Genomic DNA, 22,089 nt, shown 5'->3' on the forward strand with positions numbered 1-22,089 from the left:
AAATTTGATATCTTATATCTATACGAATATTGTAGATGTATGTTCCCAAGTCAAAGATCCCGGTAGCTGTAAATCAGAAATACCAATGTGGTACTTTGATCGTTCACAAGGACGTTGCTATCCTTTTACTTATGGAGGTTGTGAGGGTAATGGAAATCGTTTCCTGGATCAACAAGAATGCTCTGAAGTGTGCTCCAATAGGGGAGTGGAATCAGGGGTTCATAGAGATGGGGGCGCACAGCCACAACCTGGCAACTATTATCCAGGCGAGGCTCCCAGAAGACCTTCAACAGTTGATGTTGCCAGAATGCCTTTCAATCCCTCACCCGGGTTCGAACCGCAGAGAACTGTGGCGGCTCAAGAATATATGAAAGAACAAGAAGCTCTACGAAACAAGGAGAAACAAGATAAAATAGCTAGGTTTATTTCTTTATTAGTATATGTTAAGTGGATCCATGCATCTGACGTATTTTCATCCCTGGATCGATAAAAAAAATTGCCAGAACCAATCCAATTTTTTTCTCGAAAGATTTGATTCCGAGAAATATTTTATAAAAGCATCAGAAAAAAATGAGATTTCTTCCTGTTCGAATGAAAATAAATTCATAATTTATATATAAATATATTATATAGAGAAAGATTATCAAGTGGATCCTTGTCTAGTAATGACGTGATGGCTTTACAGCCTGGACCTCAAGAAGTCATTTCTCTTGACCAAAACAGAGGACAAATGATTATTAATGAAGGTTTAAATTTAATAGATTAATTAACCTGTTTTTTTAGTAATATTATAATTTCAAGAGTGATAACGCTAATATATCAATTTTTTAATATATAATTAATAAAAGGTGGTGTATCCATATCGGGACGTCCTTGTGCATCAGTTCAATGCGTAAGATTTTGTCCTTATGGGTACGGTCAAAATGCGGGCTGTCAAACTTGCGATTGCTTAGATCCATGCCAAACACATAATTGTCCAGGAGATTCCCAGTGTTTGCTAGAAAGAACCCCGAACTCCGGGCCAGGTTGTGATAAGCAGACCTCTACACCTGGTACCCCTAAATGTGTGCCTCAACCAGTGTGCAAGCCTAAGAAGAAACCTGGTACATGTCCACCCCCAGATTCACCACCGGGTGGTCAATGCCCTCCTAGAATGGGGGCCGATGGTAAATCTATTAATTACGAAAAATGTGCTAACGATGCATACTGCCCCGATAGCTCTAAATGTTGTAGCGACACGTGTGGTGCGACCAAGTGTTTAGAACCCATTGAACCACACCTGAGAAAATCTCAAGCCGTGGCGGGAGTTGGATATGGTACAGGATCTTACCCAGGACAGGCTGGCTCGCCAGGAATATCGGTCTACCCCGGACAAGCAGGCGCCCCAGGGTTATCTACAGGCGAACAACAGCGTATATGGTTACAGCAAGAGCAGGATCGTCTAAATCAAGAGAGAGCCAGGCAACAGCAACAAAGAGGCCGACCTCAAGGGCCAGGGGGTGCCGCTGCTCAATTGCCAGGGCAACCTGGCCAACCAGATGTTGTACAACCAAGTTATGGACGACCAGGAAAACCTGGTTTAGCTGGACAATCAGGGCAACCTGGTTCACCTGGTCAGCCAGGACAACCAATTCCAGAACGACGGCCAAGTCAGCCGGGTTATCCGGCCGATTCAATTCATTCGAGCATAGCAGTATATCCTGGTTATCCAGGATACCCTAGTGGATCGGCACCTCCAGGGTACCCATCGAGACCTAGCACTCCAGGCAGTCCGGGTTATCCCGCGATTCCTGGGTCTCCAGGTTATCCTGGCATTCCATACCCCGGAGCACCAGGATATCTAGCTATTCCTGGACAAAGACCTTCGATATCACAGGGTTTACAGCCTGGTCAACAATTAGGCCAGCCACCAATCGTACCGGGACAAGACCCTAGTTACGGTGCGGCAAGATATCCACCTTACAGCCAACCTGGTCAACCTCCTACGCAACCCGGGTACCCAGGAGCTCCAGGATCCCCCGGTTATCCAGGATCTCCCGGTTATCCAGGATCCCCCGGTTATCCAGGTGGAGTTTTACCGATCAATTACGAAACACAAATCAGGCAGCAGCAGAGGGGTCCCCCGGGTTCACCCTCTCAGCAGCAACAAAAATATCCTCAACAATATGGTCAAGGACAACCCGGCGCATACCCTCCACAGCCAGGATATCCAGGTCAACAACCCAGTTATCCAGGTCAACAACCCAGCTATCCAGGCCAACAACCGGCTTATCCAGGTCAACAACCGGCTTATCCAGGTCAACAACCAGCTTATCCAGGTCAACAACCGGGTTATCCAGGTCAACAACCTGGTTATCCTGGCCAAGAACCGGCTTACCCAGGTCAGTAAGATTTGTTATACATGAACTATTTAAATGATCCATATTTTCCTTTAGATTTGATTGTAAATTCTATTGAAATTTTATTAGGAGTGATTAATTTAGTTGGCTGATTCTTATTTTTGTTTTACCTCTACAACCAATCTAAACCATGAGAAAAGTTATAGAAAGTTTTAATCGGTTTTATTATAATGATTTTAAAAGGTCAACAACAACGGCCAAGTGATCCTAGAGCTGCTCAAGCTGCTGCCGCCGCCGCCGCGGCTGCTGCTGCTGCTGCAGGTGTGGCTGTTGCGAGACAACCACCTTCCGGTATATTTAACTTAGTATTTTAAAATGTTGGCGTGGTTCTAATCCTATCCCGCATAAATTACAAAATAAAGGGTCTAAGAAAATATTTACTAGTCTAAGGGATCTTGAGTTCGATTTGATCGTAAAATAACACAAAAATCAAAATTTGAAGAGTTAAGTCTCACGTTATATTAAATTTTCATAATATAAGGTTTTTTTTATTTACAATCCTAATAATTCATATTTTACCAAACTCAACTTTTTGGAAAACTGAATAAATTTTATTTTTTAAATACGCTTTTGTTAATGATCATTTGCTTTAGCTTTCATAGGGTATATAAATTATTTTCGACACCCTTGAATTATAAAAGAAAACAAGCCATATATTAATTTTAATTATATAAGATTCTTAAGAACTCTATTCAAGTAAATTCTATTCAGGATTTATTGAGTATAATATAAATTAGTTTTGTTCATTACAAATTAAAAAAAAAATCTCAGCAGGCCAAAGCGCGCCTAAGATATCCCCAGCTCCGGGTGAATATGTGGTTAGACCTGCAGACAATGTTGAACTCCCTTGCGATGCTCAAGGAAATCCGAAACCTAGAATAATTTGGTACAAAGACCGAAATATAATACAGCCCGATAACGCCCATACAATCTTGGTTAGTTTATCTATATATTTTTTTAAAATAATTCTGTAAGTTTCTTGTAGAAGGATGGATAATATATATATTATCAATACTCATCGTAGGGAATATAGGCTTATGATGCAGAGATTCGTTAGAAATTTTACGCATTCAAATTTTATGCACAAGTTAATGTTTCTTAAAATTTGATGTCTTTTTTTAAAGTTATGTAACTGTTTAAAAAAAAACTTAAGTTAAAGCGGTTATTTAATTCCATATTAACAATCTCAACATCATTCATTTATCAATTTCCATTTTTAAAAAAAAATACTAAAAGTTGAACAACGGAAGTTTAAAAATTAATCAAGCAAAGGCGGAAGATTCGGGTGCTTATATATGTCGAGCGGATAACGGAGTCGGACCCTCTGCTTTATCCGATATAAAATTAGTTGTTAGCGGTAAATATTTTAAATCATTTAAATCACATTTTTATTGCCTTATTGATTTGTAATTTTTTAAAATGTTGTATATTTTAGTATGATATCATTTTTGGAAGGTTTTCTTTTTATTTATTTGTTAAAAAAAAATCTTTTTTTGATTGCTTTTAAAATAATTTGGAACCGGAAATGAAACTCGAAACTCACGGACATTATATTTAGGAATCCGGACCAAAAACCCGTTTCACCAAGATTTTTGAAACCAGAAGTGGAAACACTTTTTATATGATTTATTTGGAACCCGAATCATAACCCTTTTTCATTCGTTCAATATTCTGATTAATGTTCTCAACCTAAATATAAAATTTATATATTATTTAAGATACTTATACTGTTCCCGGAGTCACACCAGATGCAGGAAGTATCAAAATAAATATATATTGAATTATGTAAAATCTTTCTCTTCTCTTCTCTTCTCTTCTCTCTCTCTTCTCTTCTCTTCTCTTCTCTTCTCTCCTCTTCTCTTCTCTTCTCTTCTCTTCTCTTCTCTTCTCTTCTCTTCTCTTCTCTTCTCTTCTCTTCTCTTCTCTTCTCTTCTCTTCTCTTCTCTTCTCTTCTCTTCTCTTCTCTTCTCTTCTCTTCTCTTCTCTTCTCTTCTCTTCTCTTCTCTTCTCTTCTCTCTCTTCTTCTCTTCTCTTCTCTTCTCTTCTCTTCTCTTCTCTTCTCTTCTCTTCTCTTCTCTTCTCTTCTCTTCTCTTCTCTTCTCTTCTCTTCTCTTTCTTTTATAAATAGAATTTTTTTTATATAGTCATAATTTTTTCTATTATAAGGACCTCCAACACAGGCGCCCCAGGCGACCCCTACCCCATCTGCTTCAGCTGTTGGGCAAGGTGCTTTAGGAGCAAGATTAGTATTAGATTGTCCAATGCAAGATATAATCGAACCATATGTAAAAAATAGGAATTTTATGATATTTTCATCCTTATTTAAAATTTTATTTTAACATTTTTTATAATATTTTTTTATTTTATTTTAGGCTATGTGGCTTAAGGGTGGTAACAAGGTAGACTTGGATAGCGGAAGATACACTCAATTGGACAACATGTCTTTAGTTATAGACCCAGTATTGGCTCAGGATGAAGGCGTCTACAAATGTTTAGTCAATAACCCCTATGGCGAATCGGGAAGCGGAGAAGTTGTGGTTCAATTACAAGGTTAGTTTTTTTTCGCGTGTGGTAAAATAATACCTAATTAAATGGAATAGGAATGGTGAAGATTGGATTCAAGAAAGGATGGAAAGCTTCTATTATAAAACTTTGTTTTCATTCACCTATTGAATATTAAATCTATACTCAACAAAAAGAATCCATAGGAGCCAAAATCGATAGTCATAGTAAGGAATACCACAAAGGCGAAAGTATCAAATTGACCTGCGGAGGTTCGGGTAATTACGAAAAGATGGAATGGTTTAAGGACGATACTCAAATTCCTGAAAATGATCCGAGAATTAAAGTTTTTAATTTTCATATGAATATTATTCCCAGTCATTTTTTGCAACCTACTATTATATATATATATTTCTTTTAAAGATATTAGGTAATGGTACTCTGATAATAACCGGTGCTAATAAATGGGACGGAGGCGAATATGAATGCAGAGCCAAGAACAAGCTCACAACTGCATCGGATAAGACGAAAGTTGTCATATTAGAACGTAAATCTTAATTTTTCTTGTTTTTAAAAAATATCAATTTTGCAAAATTATCAAAAAGACAAAATACTTTACCCAAAGACTGTTAAAATAGTTTTATAAACGCATGACCTTCACTATAATTTCAATAATTTTTATGATAACACGGCCTTGATTATATGCGCAAAATATCGTATTATCTGTAAAAATTTAAAATAAATAAAATATTGCGTATCATAGAACCAACATATCGCTATTCATTCACTTATCATATTTCCTATTTCCATTTTTTTCAATCCTTAGTAATTTTTTTTTTTTTTTAACATTAAAATTTTTTATTCAAAATAGTTTTCTTACATCAAATATAAAATAAAATAAAACAATATTATATAAAAACGGAGGTGGGACTACAAGTTTCCAAAAAACATGAGTAATTATATTTTAAAATTGTGATTTGAAGGTTTTGTTATCCTTAGTAATTATTCAACTAATAATTATTTTAGGTTACTATTCAATCAAATTGAAAATAAAAGATACATTCAATAATATTATAAATTCACTTTTTTAAGGGTAAAATGTATTATAGTATTATAGATAAAGTGCAATTTTATCTCGTTTTTCTCTTTAATGTTGTTAAGCGGCTAACTCAATATTTTAGCCAATATTACCCAAGCCTCGAGATTTCGATAATATATGCCCATACCTTTGTTCCTTCTATGAGCAAAATCTTCTGCGTAATATTTTTCTGGATGAAATATTAAGTTAGCCATTTTTAAAATCGACTCAAAATGAGCCCTTTATAACAACACAAGATCTTATCGTATTCGTTAAGTATATATAATAGGATTGAATTAAGTTATAAAGCTCTAACTCTTAACTTTCCATTTTATCTTCACAGGAGTACCATTAAAAATTTATTATTGAGGAGTGGGGGGGGGGGGGTGGGTGAAAATGAGTGTTAAGAATAAAATTATGACCATATTTTATTTCGGCCCAAAGTGACAAAGAAATGCATAAAACCTAGTTGTCAACCTATAATGGCATTCCATTTTTTAATATTATTTCCAAAAATAATAATTTATTATTATTTTTTCTTTTAAATGTAAGGTGGCGAAGTAGTTCCCGATTCCGAAGAAGCTGAGTCTAAAGGCGACGAATTTGGAGGTGGCGAAGCCGAGGTAGGTGGTGAGGAACACAAAGATGAAGTAGAACCAAAGGATGATGGAGAACCTAAGGATGCTGGTGAACCTAAAGAAGGCGGGACCGAAGAGGTAGGAGAAGGAGCCGGAGAAACTTTAGGGGAGACTGGCGAGGGCGGAGTGACAGGAATACCACCACCCATAAAACCCGAGAGTGAGGCCGCGGGAGGCGAGGAAGTTGAAAAGGGCGATGAAGAGCTTCCGCCAGCAGCGGGCGCTTGCGTGGACAACTCTGCTCTCATGCAATGTCAGCTCGTGGTTCAAGCCAAGCTATGTCACAACCCTTACTTTGCCCAGTTCTGCTGCGAATCTTGTACGAAGGCCGGACAAAGTCCCAATATGGCGCCAAACATAGCTACAATGGGAAATATGGCTCCTGGCACAGAATATTATAGATTGACTAAAAGACGTTTCAGGGAAAGATCGCAATAACAAAAAAATAATTCTTTCGAAAAATTTTTTTTAAAAAAGTTATAAAATATATATTTGTAAATTTATTATCGAAAAGATTCAGGATTATCCTATTATATCTTATTGCAATTATATATATATTTTATTTTATTTAAAAAAAAAGGTTTAATTTATTATAATAATTACTAATTCTCATTAAAATACTTAGAAATAAATGCTAAATATTTCTTTTTTTTTGATATATTAAATAAATTATTTTATCAACTATTTTAAGATGAGTTTAAGTAGTTACAATTAACAATGATTCGGATAACAATTACTATTTTTTAATGTAATAGACTTTAAAAAATGAATATTTATTGTATTATTCGTTATGCAAAATTATTAATAAACTATTTTGTAATACTTTATTCAAGCCAGTTTTTTACTTTTAAAAAAATATTGTACAATAACTTTATGAGATATTTTTACTTATTCTTCAAAAAAAATATATATTAAATGCATTATCAATGAATTTATCAATTTTTTTTTAAACTTCTTTTTTTTTTGATGATGAACACACTTATAAATCATGGTTAAAATAATTAAAATTGTAATGATTAATATATAAATAATAATGATATTTTTATCCGATTTTCAATAAAATATTGATAAAATATAATGCCTTGCATCTTACGTAGCATTTTATGAATTTTTTTTTATTTCAAATAATAAAAGCTGGGAATATTATACTAATTAATATCTCTCAAACGGTAGTTGACTATTAGAGGATTATAGTTTAATAAAAAAATTATACAAAACTTTTAGGGGGGGGGGAGAAAAAACTTTATCTGCTAAATAAGGATACAAATAGTCAGCGCCACGCAATACATGACTGTGGATGACCTAACGTTGGGGGAATGATGTATAGCGTAGAACGTTATTGATTTTTTAATTAAAATATTAGATAGCGTTGTAATTTTACTCCTATTAGATAGGGCGTGACCACGTGATTACGTTTAGGTATATGAAAAAATATAAGGATTTTTCTTATTGCTATTTTGATAAATTTTAGTCGTGGCTTACCTTGGATTCATACGATTGCGATCGCGATTTAACAGTTGATCGATTTTAACAAATCTATTTACGAGATCAATTTTTATTTATTAATATTAATTTTAATAATTTTTTAAAAAATTGTCAGCTGCTAAAATCGCTCCACCATGATTTATCATTACCCCCTAAAATGGCGAGTATATCTAAAATTTCATTAGTAAACTATCAACATGAATATTATCAAAATTCCAGTTAAATCGATAATTTAGTATATAGTTAATATATTATATATAATGTTACCAAGCCAGTATCGCCACATACCCTTGGTCTATCTATGTATTGCAATTATATAAATTAAAAGATGATTCCACAATAGTTTTGAAATCTACAAGATAGACATTTTACATATAGTGGGAATCAATGATATTCATTGACGTGCGATGCGGGGTGAGCTAAAAAAAATGCATCTGGCTAAAATATTTTGTTTTATTATTATTACATTTACATATTCAGAAATAAACACACTACTAATTTATTATATGAATTAATATCTAACAAAAATAGCAAACAACTTAATTTAAAAAAATAATGATTATACTTTCAAAAATATAATCGTACAAAACTTACTTCCAAAAATACGAAGAAAAAGCCACAATCAAATGAATCCAACAATCTCAAAATAAAGCAATTTAATTAAAAAAATTTAATTTCCATGTCCACCATAGCTGCCTAGAGTTATTAAAAGTTACTTTTTAAATGGATCTAATATGAAAAAATCCAGAAATCTTTGAAAAATCGTAAAAAAATTAATTGATTTTTAAGCATAAATTAACAATCATGTAAAAAAAATGCTTTTACAAAAAAAACGATAAAATTTTATCATCATGATTGTCATTCTAATAAAAAAAAAATCTTACAATTTATGACAATATCGATCTCAAATGTTTTCCCCATTAAAACATTTTTCCTCCAAAACTAAAGTAAAATATTTCAAGCATCGATCTGATTGAGGTTAGAATAGCTGAAAGCATTATTTGGAGTTTTAAGGAAATTAGGGCCAATGTAGATGATTAATTTCATAAATTAAATGTTGTTTAGTCAAAAGTTGAGTTTTATGAATTTAAGGCAACCAAACAAACCCATCATTACGATATTAATATAGGGTCTATCGAAGAGTATTATATAATAAATTGCTTTATCTACTTGGATACTTTTATAACTCAAATGAATGAAAGGTTCATGATCAATCAGTCAACACAAACAAATCTGCAAATTTTATTACCGCTTCTTCATAATCTATTTGAGATGATAGAGGGGAAAAAATGAATTACGGCAGATTTCTATTTTGAAGATATTAAGGTATCCCATGTAATACATTACTACCTGAATACAAACTATGTCAGTTTAATAATGTTGCAAAAAAATGCTAAATACTTCACATGATTTCAAACCTATTTTCCTAATACATTGAAATTATTATGTTTTGGCAACTACCCATTTAGTACTTCTACTAATGAAAGAACATTGTCTTCTTAACAGCAAAAAAGATACCTGAGAAGTAGTGATGTTAAATAGCTAGAATTGACCCCCGATTTAAAAAAGGCTAACTCAATATTTTGGCAAGAAAAATATTGCTTAAACCTTGAGATTTCCCAAAAGATATCCATATCTTTTGCGCCATCTATGTGCGAAATCTCGAGGCTGAGTAATCTTTTTTAGGATAATATGCCGTTTTTAAAAATTAATTCATATCGACCCTTTAACAAAACTGTAGAGTACTGCCTCTAAAAACAAATTGAATGTCTTAGACCTCTTTATTATACATAGGGAGTTCCAACTGATAAAATAATTATAAAATTAACTCAATCCAAAGAGTGCTTTTTATTGATATTTTTTTCCCATTAATTTATATTTTAATTGTCAATATTCTATAGTTACTATAGTCCTAAGAAATTACTGATTAAATAACTCCTAGAGTAATTCTAAAATTTTAAAATTATTACCACCTTACCCCCCCCCCCCCCCCCACAGCAAATTCCCGCGTACGCGCCTGATATCAGTACTAACTTCGACTGGTGATTGATCTATTTAAAAAGTGTACCTTACACTGAATTCAGGCGTAGCAGACGCCACTGAAAGGCATTTCGTCTAAATGTCTCTTAAATTTCGTCTTAATGCCGTATGTACACCTTTTAATAAATGAATCGTCATTCTAGGTTGATATTAAATTCATATACTGGAACACTTTTTCAGAGAATAGGATATTTTTCAAAAAAAAAGAAGCCCTACTACAAATGATTGTGCCATTTTCAAACTGTTTTAATAAATTTGATTTTGTTTGAAATGTATCTACCAAGGGCTGTGAACCCAAACCCTGAAATTTTATTCAACCAGAGCCTTTAGGGTTCAGGGTTGATAAATTTTTAAAAATTTTATTTTCTATAAGTTATAAAAAAATTGAACAGTATTAAAAATATAACATGTACAATATTTATATAATTAAAAAACAATGTTAAATATTTAAAACATATTTGTTTTTTTTATTTTATTTTCAATATTAAAATCGTGGAATCGTTTTTTTTATATTAGAGCTTAGTGATCTGAATCGGGCCTAATTTTTCAAGTCCGGCCCGGTCCGAAATTTTTTTTAAAAAAAATCTACCGACCTGGCCCGGCCCGAATTTATTTAAATATAGTAATTATTTTTTATAATTACTCAAAATAAAAGACATATGTTATAAGTCGTATAGTTTCAATAAATAAAATCAAATATTTTTATTTTACAATAAAAAATTTTAATATAAAATTAATAAATTTAGATATATTTAAAAAAATTCCCAGGGTCGACCCGAATTTTTTTTTAAAAGCCCGACCCGCTCGAACCCGATCATTTTTAATAAAATTAGCCGAATACGAAAACCCTTTTTTGAAGAGTTCACAGCCCTGTTATCTACTACCATATTCAAACAAATTTGTAAGAGATTACACATGCTGACCTAAAGCGGTACATGTATTGGTTGATAATCGGAAATTGAACATATATAGTTGTTCATATTTTAATTATAAGGTATAAAAGTAACATAGCTCATTCCCTATTCATCAAAAATAAAATAAAGGAGTCTCAATTTTACAAATTATTACTTTAAAAAAAAGGCCGCCAAGCTAAATTGATATTATGGGGTTGTGAGTTAGTTTTCGTTATATTTTACATTTTATCAAATGACCTTTCAGCTGTAATAATCGAATCAATGTTTGGGTTAGAGGAAAATTGGAGACACATGTGAAATTCCAAATAAGGTGTTTTTCTCTAAACCAGGGTATGTGACAGCATCTGGTCTTTTCCCATCAGACAGGGATACGTGAGTTCCAGAAGGTTTGGGTTAAGGCCAACCCTAATTTGTTGGAGATTATAGAGTTAATAGCTCTATAGCATTAAACCGTTCTTTAGATTATAAACAAGTTAGGTCATGTCGACCCTTAATTTGATAGAATAATTAATTACAATAAAAATAATTAAATAAATTAATTTAGAAGGAAAACGAATAGCGGAAAATTAAAAACTTAGTTGGGAAATGATCCTTAAGAGATGGGAAACTGAGAAAATTGCTCTTCAAGATTTGGATATGGGCCAATGCCATGCCAGTTTTAAGGCTTTTTTAAAAAATTCACATTCTAATGACATGATGATAAAATTTCTTTTATTAATATATTAAAAATTATTCTACAATCAGTATGTAAAATTAATAATTTATAAATATAATAAATACATTGTTGATAGATAGATAGATATAAAACTATAAATAAATACTATTAATTCTTAAGTAAAAGTTGGGTATATTTAGAGAATCAATTTTCCATGAGGCATATATAACATATCACAGAGTATTACAATACAATTTAAATATTCATAGAGAATTGATAAGATTTATCGGATTTATATTATATAATTTAGTGAAAAAATATATTGTATTTCCATGCTTTATAATAATTTGTTAATTCCCCCCCCCCCCCTTATTTTGTTTAATATATTAAAATAACTTTAAGAAAAAAAAAATGTTTAATCAAGTATGATTAGTAATTTTGTTATAAAAATATTGCATTCAGAATTTATCAAATGCCAAGTTTCTTGTTGATATAATCATATTTGAAGAAAATAAATCTTCTTTTTTGTAAATTTGAAAAATACACTGTTAAAAAAATTGAATTTTATGGTCAAAAAAGTCTCCACTATCATGATAGTCATCATAACACACTGAACAGTAATATTTATTTTCACAATCTAAACATATGATAACAGCAAGGTGAGGGCATAATTCACAAATTTTAATATCATCATCAGTTTCTAAGTCCTTAGATTCCTGAGATAAGGATGGTTCAGAGGAGGACTGATATTTGGCCATAGCATTTTCAATCTCTACCTCTTTAATGATCTAATATAATTTGTCAAAAAAAAAATAGGAAATAACATGTACAATCACTTGATAAAATATAAGGCTAATATTATTAACCAATCCAATGATTGATGCTCATAATAATAACCCTTTAAAATTTTTAAGAAAATTAGCCTACATATTAATTCATGAATTGATAAAAAATAAATATAAAAAATAAACTACAGCTAAAATTCATTTAAAGGAATTTTTATGGAAATGAAGATTTTTTTGGATTATATTTAATTTTTAAATTGGTACTGGCAAAGTTGGAGCATGACTAAAATACGCGTCCCCGGTCAAACGGGTTTAATTTATATAATATTAATAAAAAATCTTATTTAGCTTTATAAGATGAGTTAAGAAATGTTATTTATGATTTTTTAAAAAACTTAGTAAATTTTTTGAAAAATTATTTTTTTACATCAAAAAACTACGCGTCCCCGGTCAAGATACATTTTTTTTAAAAAAAATAAAAGCAGAAGCTCATTATATGAATATAGAAATTGTTTTTTATGATTTAAAAAAAAAAGATAACTTAAAATTTTTAAAAAATTATTTTTTTAAATTAAAAACTACGCGTCCCCGGTCAAGATACATTTTTTTAAAAAAAATAAAAGCAGATTCATATTTAGCTCATTAAATGGATATAGAAAATGTTTTTTTTGATTTAAAAAAAAGTGGTAACTTAGTAAAATTTTTAAAATACTAATTTTTTACATAAAAAAAACTACGCGTCCCAGGTCAAGATACATATTTTTAAAAAAATAAAAGCAGATTCATATTTAGCTCATTAAATGGATACAGAAAATGTTTTTTTTTATTTAAAAAAAAAGTGGTAACTTAGTAAAATTTTGAAAAAAACACTTTTTTTTCTTCATTTTTTGACTAAAATACGGGTCCCCGGTCAAGATAGATTATTTTTATAAAAATGAATATAGAATCGTGTAGTTTTTCAAGGAAATTCCGAAAATGGTATTTATAATTTTTTTTTCGAAAATTTTTTTTTTTGACTAAACTACGCGTCTATATCCATTTAATGAGCTTAATATGAATCTGCTTTTATTTTTTTTAAAAAAATGTATCTTGACCGGGGACGCGTAGTTTTTAATTTTAAAAAAATAATTTTTAAAAATTTTCTAAGTTATCATTTTTTTTTTAAATCATAAAAAAACAATTTCTGTATTCATTTAATGAGCCTGCTTTTATTTTTTTTAAAAAAATGTATCTTGACCGAGGGCGTAGTTTTTTGATGTAAAAAAAATAATTTTTAAAAAAATTTACTAAGTTATCATTTTTTTTAAAAATCATAAAAAACATTTCTTAACTCATCTTATAAAGCTAAATAAGATTTTTTTATCAATATTATATAAATTAAACCCGTTTGACCAGGGACGCGTAGTTTTCGGGGATGTACTTTAGTCATGCCCGGCAAAGTTGTATTGCTAAAATATCTGATTGATATACTAAATTATATTTTTATTTCATGTATTATGAAAATATAATGATTGGAATTGGCAATGCAGCTAAGCAAATAATAATTAAAAACATTACTACATATGTATCATAACCATAGAAGGTGTAAATAATATTGACAAATTTTTTAAAATTTGTATATGCTAACAATAAGTTACTAATTTTAATTAAAATTATTATCAATGAGATATTCTCATATCTGTAAAAAAAGAACTAAGCATATCGAAAGGAAAGGCATGGTAATATTATTTGGCATAAGCAATAACTGTTATTTTATATATTGAATTAAAGAAATTATAAAGACATTATTTCATACTAAGTCTATGCATTACCAAGTTATAAAAAATAGTAATATTCTATATAGACTTTTTTGATCCAATCCCCATAAAGTTTTAGAAATGTAATAATTTTTTTTTAAAAATCAAAATGTAAAAGGTGCGTGAAATAAGTTAAAAGTCAAAGGTATATTTATTGTTTGAAGCAAAAAAAATTGTAATGTTATATTAATAATTCTACTATATTTATTTATTACATTAGAAACAATTTGATCAGTTTCTTCTTCTTCAGTAAGAGTTGGTAAATCCTAAGATAAATAAGTAATTAATAAATCAAGGATCACACTACTTACATTATTTGGCAATCCTGAAGGTTCAAGAAAATTTCCACATTCTATCAAAAAAAATATAATGGAATAGATAATTATATTATGCCTCTTAATCTTTTTAAACGTTCTCTTATTTGATTCTCAGTTAAATCAGGTATTAATTTATTCTCAAGTTGTATTAATTGTGTGGTTTGTTTAATGAGATCTTCAGGAGTCTGAGGATGATTTAATTTCATCTAGTTTTTTTTTTAAATTATAAAGATAATAATTAATAGTGTACGTTATTATTATCAAAATAAGTAATGTTAGGTTTATCCTGCAATTCTTTTAGTTTTTTTTCTAATTCTTCTATATTAGGTATAGTTTTGTCCTTAATAATATAAATAAGCTAATATCATAATTTTTAATTACTCCTCTCAAGTCATGTAATCTTTTTTCTAAATCGGTTAAATTTGACATATTTATATTTATAATAGCGGAACGGAATAGTTAAAAATTTTAGAGCAATTTAAAAACAGATGTTTAGGAAATTACAAATTTATTTAATGCATGATGAAAATATCACTAATAATTTATATATATCATATGCTAAACGGTAACTGTCGTTACATATCATGACAGAACAACAGGGCCGTAGCCAGGAATTTTCACTTAGGGGGCAAAGTGCTTACATAGGGAAGGGGGGCACTATTTTTTTAAAATCAAACAAATAATTAAGCATTCATAAAAAAATTTTCCTATTTTTATTAAAAATTTAATAATAAAATAATACTATAATATGAATATACAAAACAAAATAATACTATAATATGCATATACAAAACAAAATATTACTATAATAGAATACGGCGATTTTTATTTTTAAATTTTAATATAAATGAACTAAAAGATAAATTCTGCATTATTCTTTTTTCATACGCCATTAATACTAAATTTTGTTTACGTTTATCCTTCATAGACTCTCTACTGCTCGATAAAACTCTCTTTAATGTAGAGAACGAGGCCTCAAGAAGCCGTTGATATCCCAGATTGTCGCTGCTGAGTAGCATTTATATAATTCTTTAAATGCATGATTATATTTTTTTTATAATATGTAAGATATTTTCAAAATTATGATTTTCTTTAGCTTCTGAAGCTAGCAATCCTTTCATTTCATGATGCAGTGTTTCCATATTTAAGTTTAACAGGGATTTTAATGAGGCCATTTTATCTGATAAAAAATAATCATCAAGGGGGGACAAAGTATTAAAAGATGAAAAAAGATTAAAATAATCTTCTGTAAATCGGTCTAAAAAACGATCCAGAAAGTTATCTATAATTTCATAAAATATCCCTTTTAAAGAACTCCAATTGGAATCTTTTTCACAATCGAATTCCAGTTTGCTATCAACTAAAAAATCTTGGAAATTTTTAGGCGTTTTACTTACCCGTGATGATTTTTGGGGAGTAAGATTAAATTTTGATAAAAGTTTTTCAGCCTTAAACATAATCAAAGCAAAAGAATTATCACTTCTTTTATTTTTTAATATATTGATAGTAGAATCAATACAATTTTTAGCATCCACTAGATTAGTACCTACTGATTGTAGATACTTATTTATGGATCTATTGTAATTAATATCTCATAAATTATGATGGCTAATATAATGTAATTTATATTAATAAATTGAGATAAAAGACCAGAGGCTTCGACTGAATCATGAATTGAGCCTCTGAATTAAGAGTTCTATTAGAAAAGTAAAATAATACTTCACCAATAGCCTCAAAATTCTCACAAATAATGCGAGATGTTTCCAAATGACCAGTCCACCTCTGGTCTAAAAGTCTCTTAAGGGTGTGGCCTGTATATTTACAGGATACGTTAAAACGCCTGAAAAAATTATACAATGCATTTGATAAATTAAAAAAATTAGAAATAATAACAATATTATTATACCAATTTTGAACCACAAGATGCAACTTGTGGTTGTAGCACTGTATAAAAGGAACATTTTTATTAATTTTTTTTTGAAGAAGTGTTTGCACTCCTCCATTTCGGCCAGAGATAACGTTTGCACCATCATATGCCTGGCTTATTATATTAGCTGAATTAATATTTAGATCATTAAGTTGCTTTAAAATACAATCTGTAATGCTTTCAGCAGAAAGACACTCTAAATTAATGATTCCTATTAAATTTTATTGGATTTCTCCAGAAAAAATATAGCGAATTATTATGCCCAGGTTTTCACAACCTGAAGCATCTTTTGTCTCATCAGCCTTAAGACAAAAAAAAGGCATCTCGCTTTTATTATATTTGTCTGAAATATGTTCAAGCACCATATCTGCCATAATGGATATTACTTCGTTTTGAATCTGTGGTGATGTATACTGGGCATTTTGGGGTATAAATTTCATAATTTTATTTAATTCAGGGTCTTTTTGGATGGTGTAGGAAAACATTGCTATAAATAGCCCAGAAGAATAAATTATGTTTTCATCTTTTGCAGCATCCATAATATTTGTTGAACCAGTCCCACGGAAAGGTATCTCTTGTATGCTAAGAAATAGCATCAAATCAAATATTGATTTAATATAATATTGATTACGATTAATTTGATCACCTCCCAACATTTTAGTTATTTCTGTACCTTTGTTTATATTTTGATTTTTATCATGACATATTGTAATTGAATTTAAATGAGCTTTTGCGCTCTCGTGTTTTAGCAGTCCCTTCTTGGCAGCTAATGCATTTTTCCAATTTCTGAATCCCGTTTGTCCAAATTCATTACTTGGATTACACAAGTATTTCCTACATGGAAAACAAAAGGCACCGTCAGCTTCTACACTATACTCCAACCAGTCTCGGCCTCTATACCATGATTTTTGAAATGATCTTTGCCTTCCATGGATATCTTTTTTCGCGTAATTGTTTAATTGTGATTTATTCAAAAGATCACCTGGGATTTGAATTGAACCATTAGAGGACTTTTTTTACACTAAATATATTATAATTAATAAATTGTAATGAGGGAAAGGGTCATAAATAATAATGGTCATTAGGATGGGCGAAGGAAGGGCATACTGAAAATGAACAAACACAAAATTTATCTTGTATTTAAGATACAAATATTTGCTATATTGTAGTGCCCAACCCTGATGAAGATTATCAGTAAAGTTGATCATTAAAATTATAGATATTCATATTAAAAACTAGAAAAAGGTCATAAACATTATAACTTTAAAGATTAACCAAAAAATATAATATTTTTATATTTATAAATCAATTACTAGTTGCCTCTTGACAATGAGAGACTGAGCTGCTAGATGAAGAAAATTGAGTCTCTTCTTCGTCTTTATTTGTTTTAAAATCAAAATGTAAAAATGAAACACCATAATCTCCTTCTCCTATTGATATTGTCAAAAATATATAAATAGAAAAATTTGGGTTAAATTTTAAACTATTCACCATCTTCCTCCACCTGAGTGTAGTGAGGATCATTTTCTAGATTATTAGCTTCATTCATATCTTGAAATATGAGTGAATATATTTATTTTAATAATTAAAATTATTATACAAAAATGATAATATTAATAATAAATGTCTGTTTCTTATTTTATATAAAATAAATAAATATGAAATAATAATATATAGGTATTGCCCTATATCAATATCATATAAGTCATGAAATAATAATATAAATTTATACTAACTATGAGAAGAAACAGTTTCTAAAATTTCTGATGTAGTATTACTAGTAGTTTGTAGAGGTGATGTTGCTTGACATTTGTTTAACTTTAACTTTAAATAAGAGTTATAACTGATTGTTTCTTCATAATTTTAAAATAAACGCTGTAAAATAAAATAACTGCTTATATATTATAATATAAATGTGATACCTATAGAGAATGTTATACACAACAAAAACAAATGAAAAAAAATGAATGAATGATAATTTAATATTGGGTAAAAATAAAAATAAAACAGGATAGAAAAATATTCAAAATTTATTTTAAAAATATAAAAATAATCAATTCTTAATAGACATGTTTTTTGAATATTTTTGAATTTAAATTAAAAAATATAAAAATAATCAATTCTAAAAATAATTTTCAAATGGGGGGGGGGGGGCGAAAAATTTTTGGGGGCCAAAGATTTTTTCTGGAAGCCAGATTTGGGGGCCAAAAAATTTTTTTTTTGGGGGGAGGGCTGTCTTAAACTAGAAAAATTTTATCTTTGTACTACTAAATGGCTAATGAAACTGAAAGATAAAATTAAGACTAATAAAGGAATCTTTGAGTATATTAATTTGTATATATTATTTAAAGCAATTGAAATTTTATTTGATAGTAGCATTAAACATTTAGTTATTTTTGCCTAAATTTGGAATCCATTTATTCTAATCTCAATCAAATTATGTCAAATGGTATGTATTAACTATTATATATTAAAGGATTTAACGAAAAATTAATTAAGATCAGCCTACTAGCAAATTATTTTAATTTGCTTTAGTTAAATTAAATAAAATCAATATTAACAATATTTCGCTAAAATAAATTTTTCTATAAATTCACTTTATTTCATATTCATATATATATGATTTTATATAACCCCAATGAAAATGATCATAGCAGGGTCTTTAGAAAAAAAACTAGATTTTGATTCTTTATAAATAAATATATCCTCGATGAAGATATAAATTTTCAAAAATTTAAAAAAAAATATAAGATACTTGGATTGTTTACAAAATAAAAGATTCTAAGATATAAGATATTCTTTTTATTTTTAGCTGATAGTTATTTGCAAAATAAAAATAGTAAAATAAAATTTATAATCACATTTTTTAGTATTTATTTCTGTAGAACATCTTGAATATAATATGGAAAATAAGACATTGAATGCAAATATTAATATAGGTCATTATTATATTAACGTCATAATTATCATATTAAATTTAAATATAATTACAAAGTTGGATATAATATTGAATAATTTAATTATATAAAATTGCAAATTTGTCACGCCCAATCAAGGTCTACTGAGAGATGGAGGTAATCCCTCTTCCAAAATATAATCTAAACCATAAAAGCTTCGTCTATAATATTATTTGTAGTAAAGTAACCTCATGATATAAATAAAAAATATAATAAGCCACCGTTTATAACCTCCCAGGAAAATATAATTAATATCTTTCAAGATTCATAATTATTTAGGCTAGTAATTACAAATAAACTTTAGTTGGTGAGAATCAAGTAGGTGTTACCAATCGTAACCTTAATTTAAAAAATTAGCCACCAATGTGTTAAAATTCTTATATACTAAAATGTTCTCCGCGAATGAATAATTTACAATTTAATTAACTATTAAAATAAAAATAATTATCTATTAATAAATTAGGATCTCTGCACTAGTTAGCATTGGCATTTATTTTTGCCCTACCAGCCTACCCGCCTCTCATTTATAAATAGCTATTTCAGGCCTTCAGAAATTTGGAAACAGATGGCTCACACTTTGCATCTAATATACACCACGCATAATAAAATTTAAAGTTTTTAAATAGTCAAGAACCCTCCAGTCCGTGGCTCATAATGCTTCTACATTTATCCAATTTTATACCCAACTACAATAAAAATTGACTATGATCAAAGATAAAGAGATTGAATATAACAATAAGATTGGAGATACATAAATGAACCAACAGATATACATAGGTAAATACGATGTGTAAAATATGTTAAACGTTTGAACGAGATGAAATATAGATTCGAAATAACTAAATTCAACAATCAGCGTCTACATGAGTGGAGGGGGTGCATCCAATTTTTATTGAGAGGGGAGGGAGGATAGGAGGTAGGCGTCTTTAAGGGGGCGAGGATTAGGATAAATTTATTGGGTTATCTCTTAAATTTTTATATGAAATAGGACAAAATATATTGCTGTATCAATCCCTTTTCAGCCGACCCCTTTCGATTTCGATAAAAAATCGTAGGCTGGTTATATATGTCCCCATTAGATTATAAACAAAATTTTAGCGCATTAGCAACTATATTAGCGGAGATAATCGGGGTTAAAGGTCCAAAAAACGTCTGTTTTTGCTTTTTACTGATGTTAAATAATTAGTTTTAATTTAAAACTAAATACGATCAAATATTGAATCTAATATCAATAGCTAAGTTAATAATTGATAATTATGGCGAAAACATGAAAATTAATTTTTGATAAAATATGGGTCATCTTATGGTCAGTTGGAAACTTAAAATTAATATTTCGAAATGTATATGATCTCCGAATTTTAATTTTTTTAAGAAATATTATCCGTTTACTGTTTCTTTAACAATTAGCATGGCTGGATATTTATTTAAAAAAATATCGCGATTTTTATACTTTAAAAAAATAGGTGGCGCTATATATAATGTTTTAATATGTTAAAATTCATTTTTTTTATTGATTAAAAATAATTTAATGTATATATATCATACTAAATCGATTACAATGTGCATTATATATTTTTATTTGTAATTCAGATCATGAAATTTTTAAAATCTTCACAAATTTTGCCTAATTAAAATAGTTTTTGTATCATTTTTTCGATTATAAATCCTAACCACCATTTATCATCATATACACATGTTACATATACATTAATATATTTAAATATAATTTTATCATTTAAAAACGAAACTTGTTTTATATTATATTTTTTGGAATTTGAATATATTTTGGTTTTTAGTCTATTTTGATCAATGGGAATAAACCCGTGAATTTTTTAGGTCCCATGTATGGGCAGTGCAGAATTAAATCTTATATGAATGGCTAATTCCCCTTCGATATATTCTAGATTGGATATATATTCATTGAATTCCATTAATATTTTCTTTAGCATAATTATATAATTCTAATGGGGTTAGGATTTGATTATTATTTGGCCTTTGAGGACTAACTCTGACAACTAATTTTTGATAGTTCCTCTGATGCCGTCACATGCATTTTTGACGTGAGTGGCGAAGAAATGCCATTCAGCAGAAATATTAAAATCGTATTTGTGAAGACATATGTTCAAGAAAATTTTTGCGATTTTTGTATTGAGACGCGGCATCTGAAAAATAATAATTTTTTTCTGGTTTAGAATTAAATTTTGCTGTCAAGAAATTAATAAATTTTTTTTTGATAAAGGTGGACTGCACTAGTATTATGGCTTAATGATTCGGATAAAATAACAAAATTTATATTTCTTAATTCTTCTCCAGATTTATAATATGCTACAAATGGATGTATAGTGGCCTGCACATTGTTTCAATGAAATCACTGAACTTCATCTTGTAAAATGAAGGAATTATTATCAGAATAATCTAGAATTGTTAAAAATTCCCCATCTTTTAAATTTTCTTTGGAATTCTAAAAATAAACTTCGTTGTTTAGCTATAAACGAGTGACGCAGTAAAATTTGAACTTTTTCTAATAGATATTCGATGAAATCATCAATGGACATTATAATAGTTTCAAGGTTTGCTCTCTCTACCATGATCCATT

General features: G+C 29.3%; 2 protein-coding genes across 5 annotated transcripts in view; one reads left to right on the forward strand and one right to left on the reverse strand.

Moving 5' to 3' along the window:
• Positions 1-7,131, forward strand: part of LOC135930018 (uncharacterized) — a 38,111-nt gene extending 30,980 nt beyond the window's left edge. For all 3 annotated transcript variants that reach the window (XM_065466783.1, XM_065466784.1, XM_065466785.1), the window contains 12 exons: positions 36-420; positions 634-746; positions 849-2,381; positions 2,583-2,690; positions 3,171-3,334; positions 3,636-3,756; positions 4,118-4,156; positions 4,566-4,684; positions 4,772-4,949; positions 5,099-5,247; positions 5,325-5,448; positions 6,532-7,131. In XM_065466783.1, coding sequence (XP_065322855.1) covers positions 36-420; positions 634-746; positions 849-2,381; positions 2,583-2,690; positions 3,171-3,334; positions 3,636-3,756; positions 4,118-4,156; positions 4,566-4,684; positions 4,772-4,949; positions 5,099-5,247; positions 5,325-5,448; positions 6,532-7,055 — 3,557 coding nt within the window. In that variant the 3' untranslated portion in view covers positions 7,056-7,131. The remainder of the gene's footprint in view (positions 1-35; positions 421-633; positions 747-848; positions 2,382-2,582; positions 2,691-3,170; positions 3,335-3,635; positions 3,757-4,117; positions 4,157-4,565; positions 4,685-4,771; positions 4,950-5,098; positions 5,248-5,324; positions 5,449-6,531) is intronic.
• Positions 7,132-12,149: 5,018 nt separating this feature from the next.
• LOC135930015 (uncharacterized) lies at positions 12,150-15,108 on the reverse strand. Of its 2 annotated transcripts, XM_065466781.1 has the most exons (6): positions 14,991-15,108; positions 14,860-14,949; positions 14,686-14,815; positions 14,604-14,644; positions 14,508-14,558; positions 12,150-12,499 (listed from the first exon to the last, which is right to left on the reverse strand). In XM_065466781.1, the coding sequence occupies exons 1-6, from the start codon at positions 15,036-15,038 to the stop codon at positions 12,260-12,262; spliced, it is 600 nt and encodes a 199-aa protein (XP_065322853.1). In that variant the 5' UTR covers positions 15,039-15,108; the 3' UTR covers positions 12,150-12,259. The 2 variants fall into 2 exon arrangements, with proteins under 2 accessions (XP_065322853.1, XP_065322854.1); XM_065466782.1 differs by lacking the exon at positions 14,860-14,949 and having other exon boundaries at positions 14,991-15,094.
• Between the last annotated feature and the right edge of the window lie 6,981 nt (positions 15,109-22,089).

The sequence above is a fragment of the Gordionus sp. m RMFG-2023 genome, chromosome 5 (assembly GCF_954871325.1).
Source record: "Gordionus sp. m RMFG-2023 chromosome 5, tfGorSpeb1-WG-v2, whole genome shotgun sequence".
Lineage (NCBI taxonomy): Eukaryota > Metazoa > Nematomorpha > Gordioida > Chordodea > Parachordodidae > Gordionus > Gordionus sp. m RMFG-2023.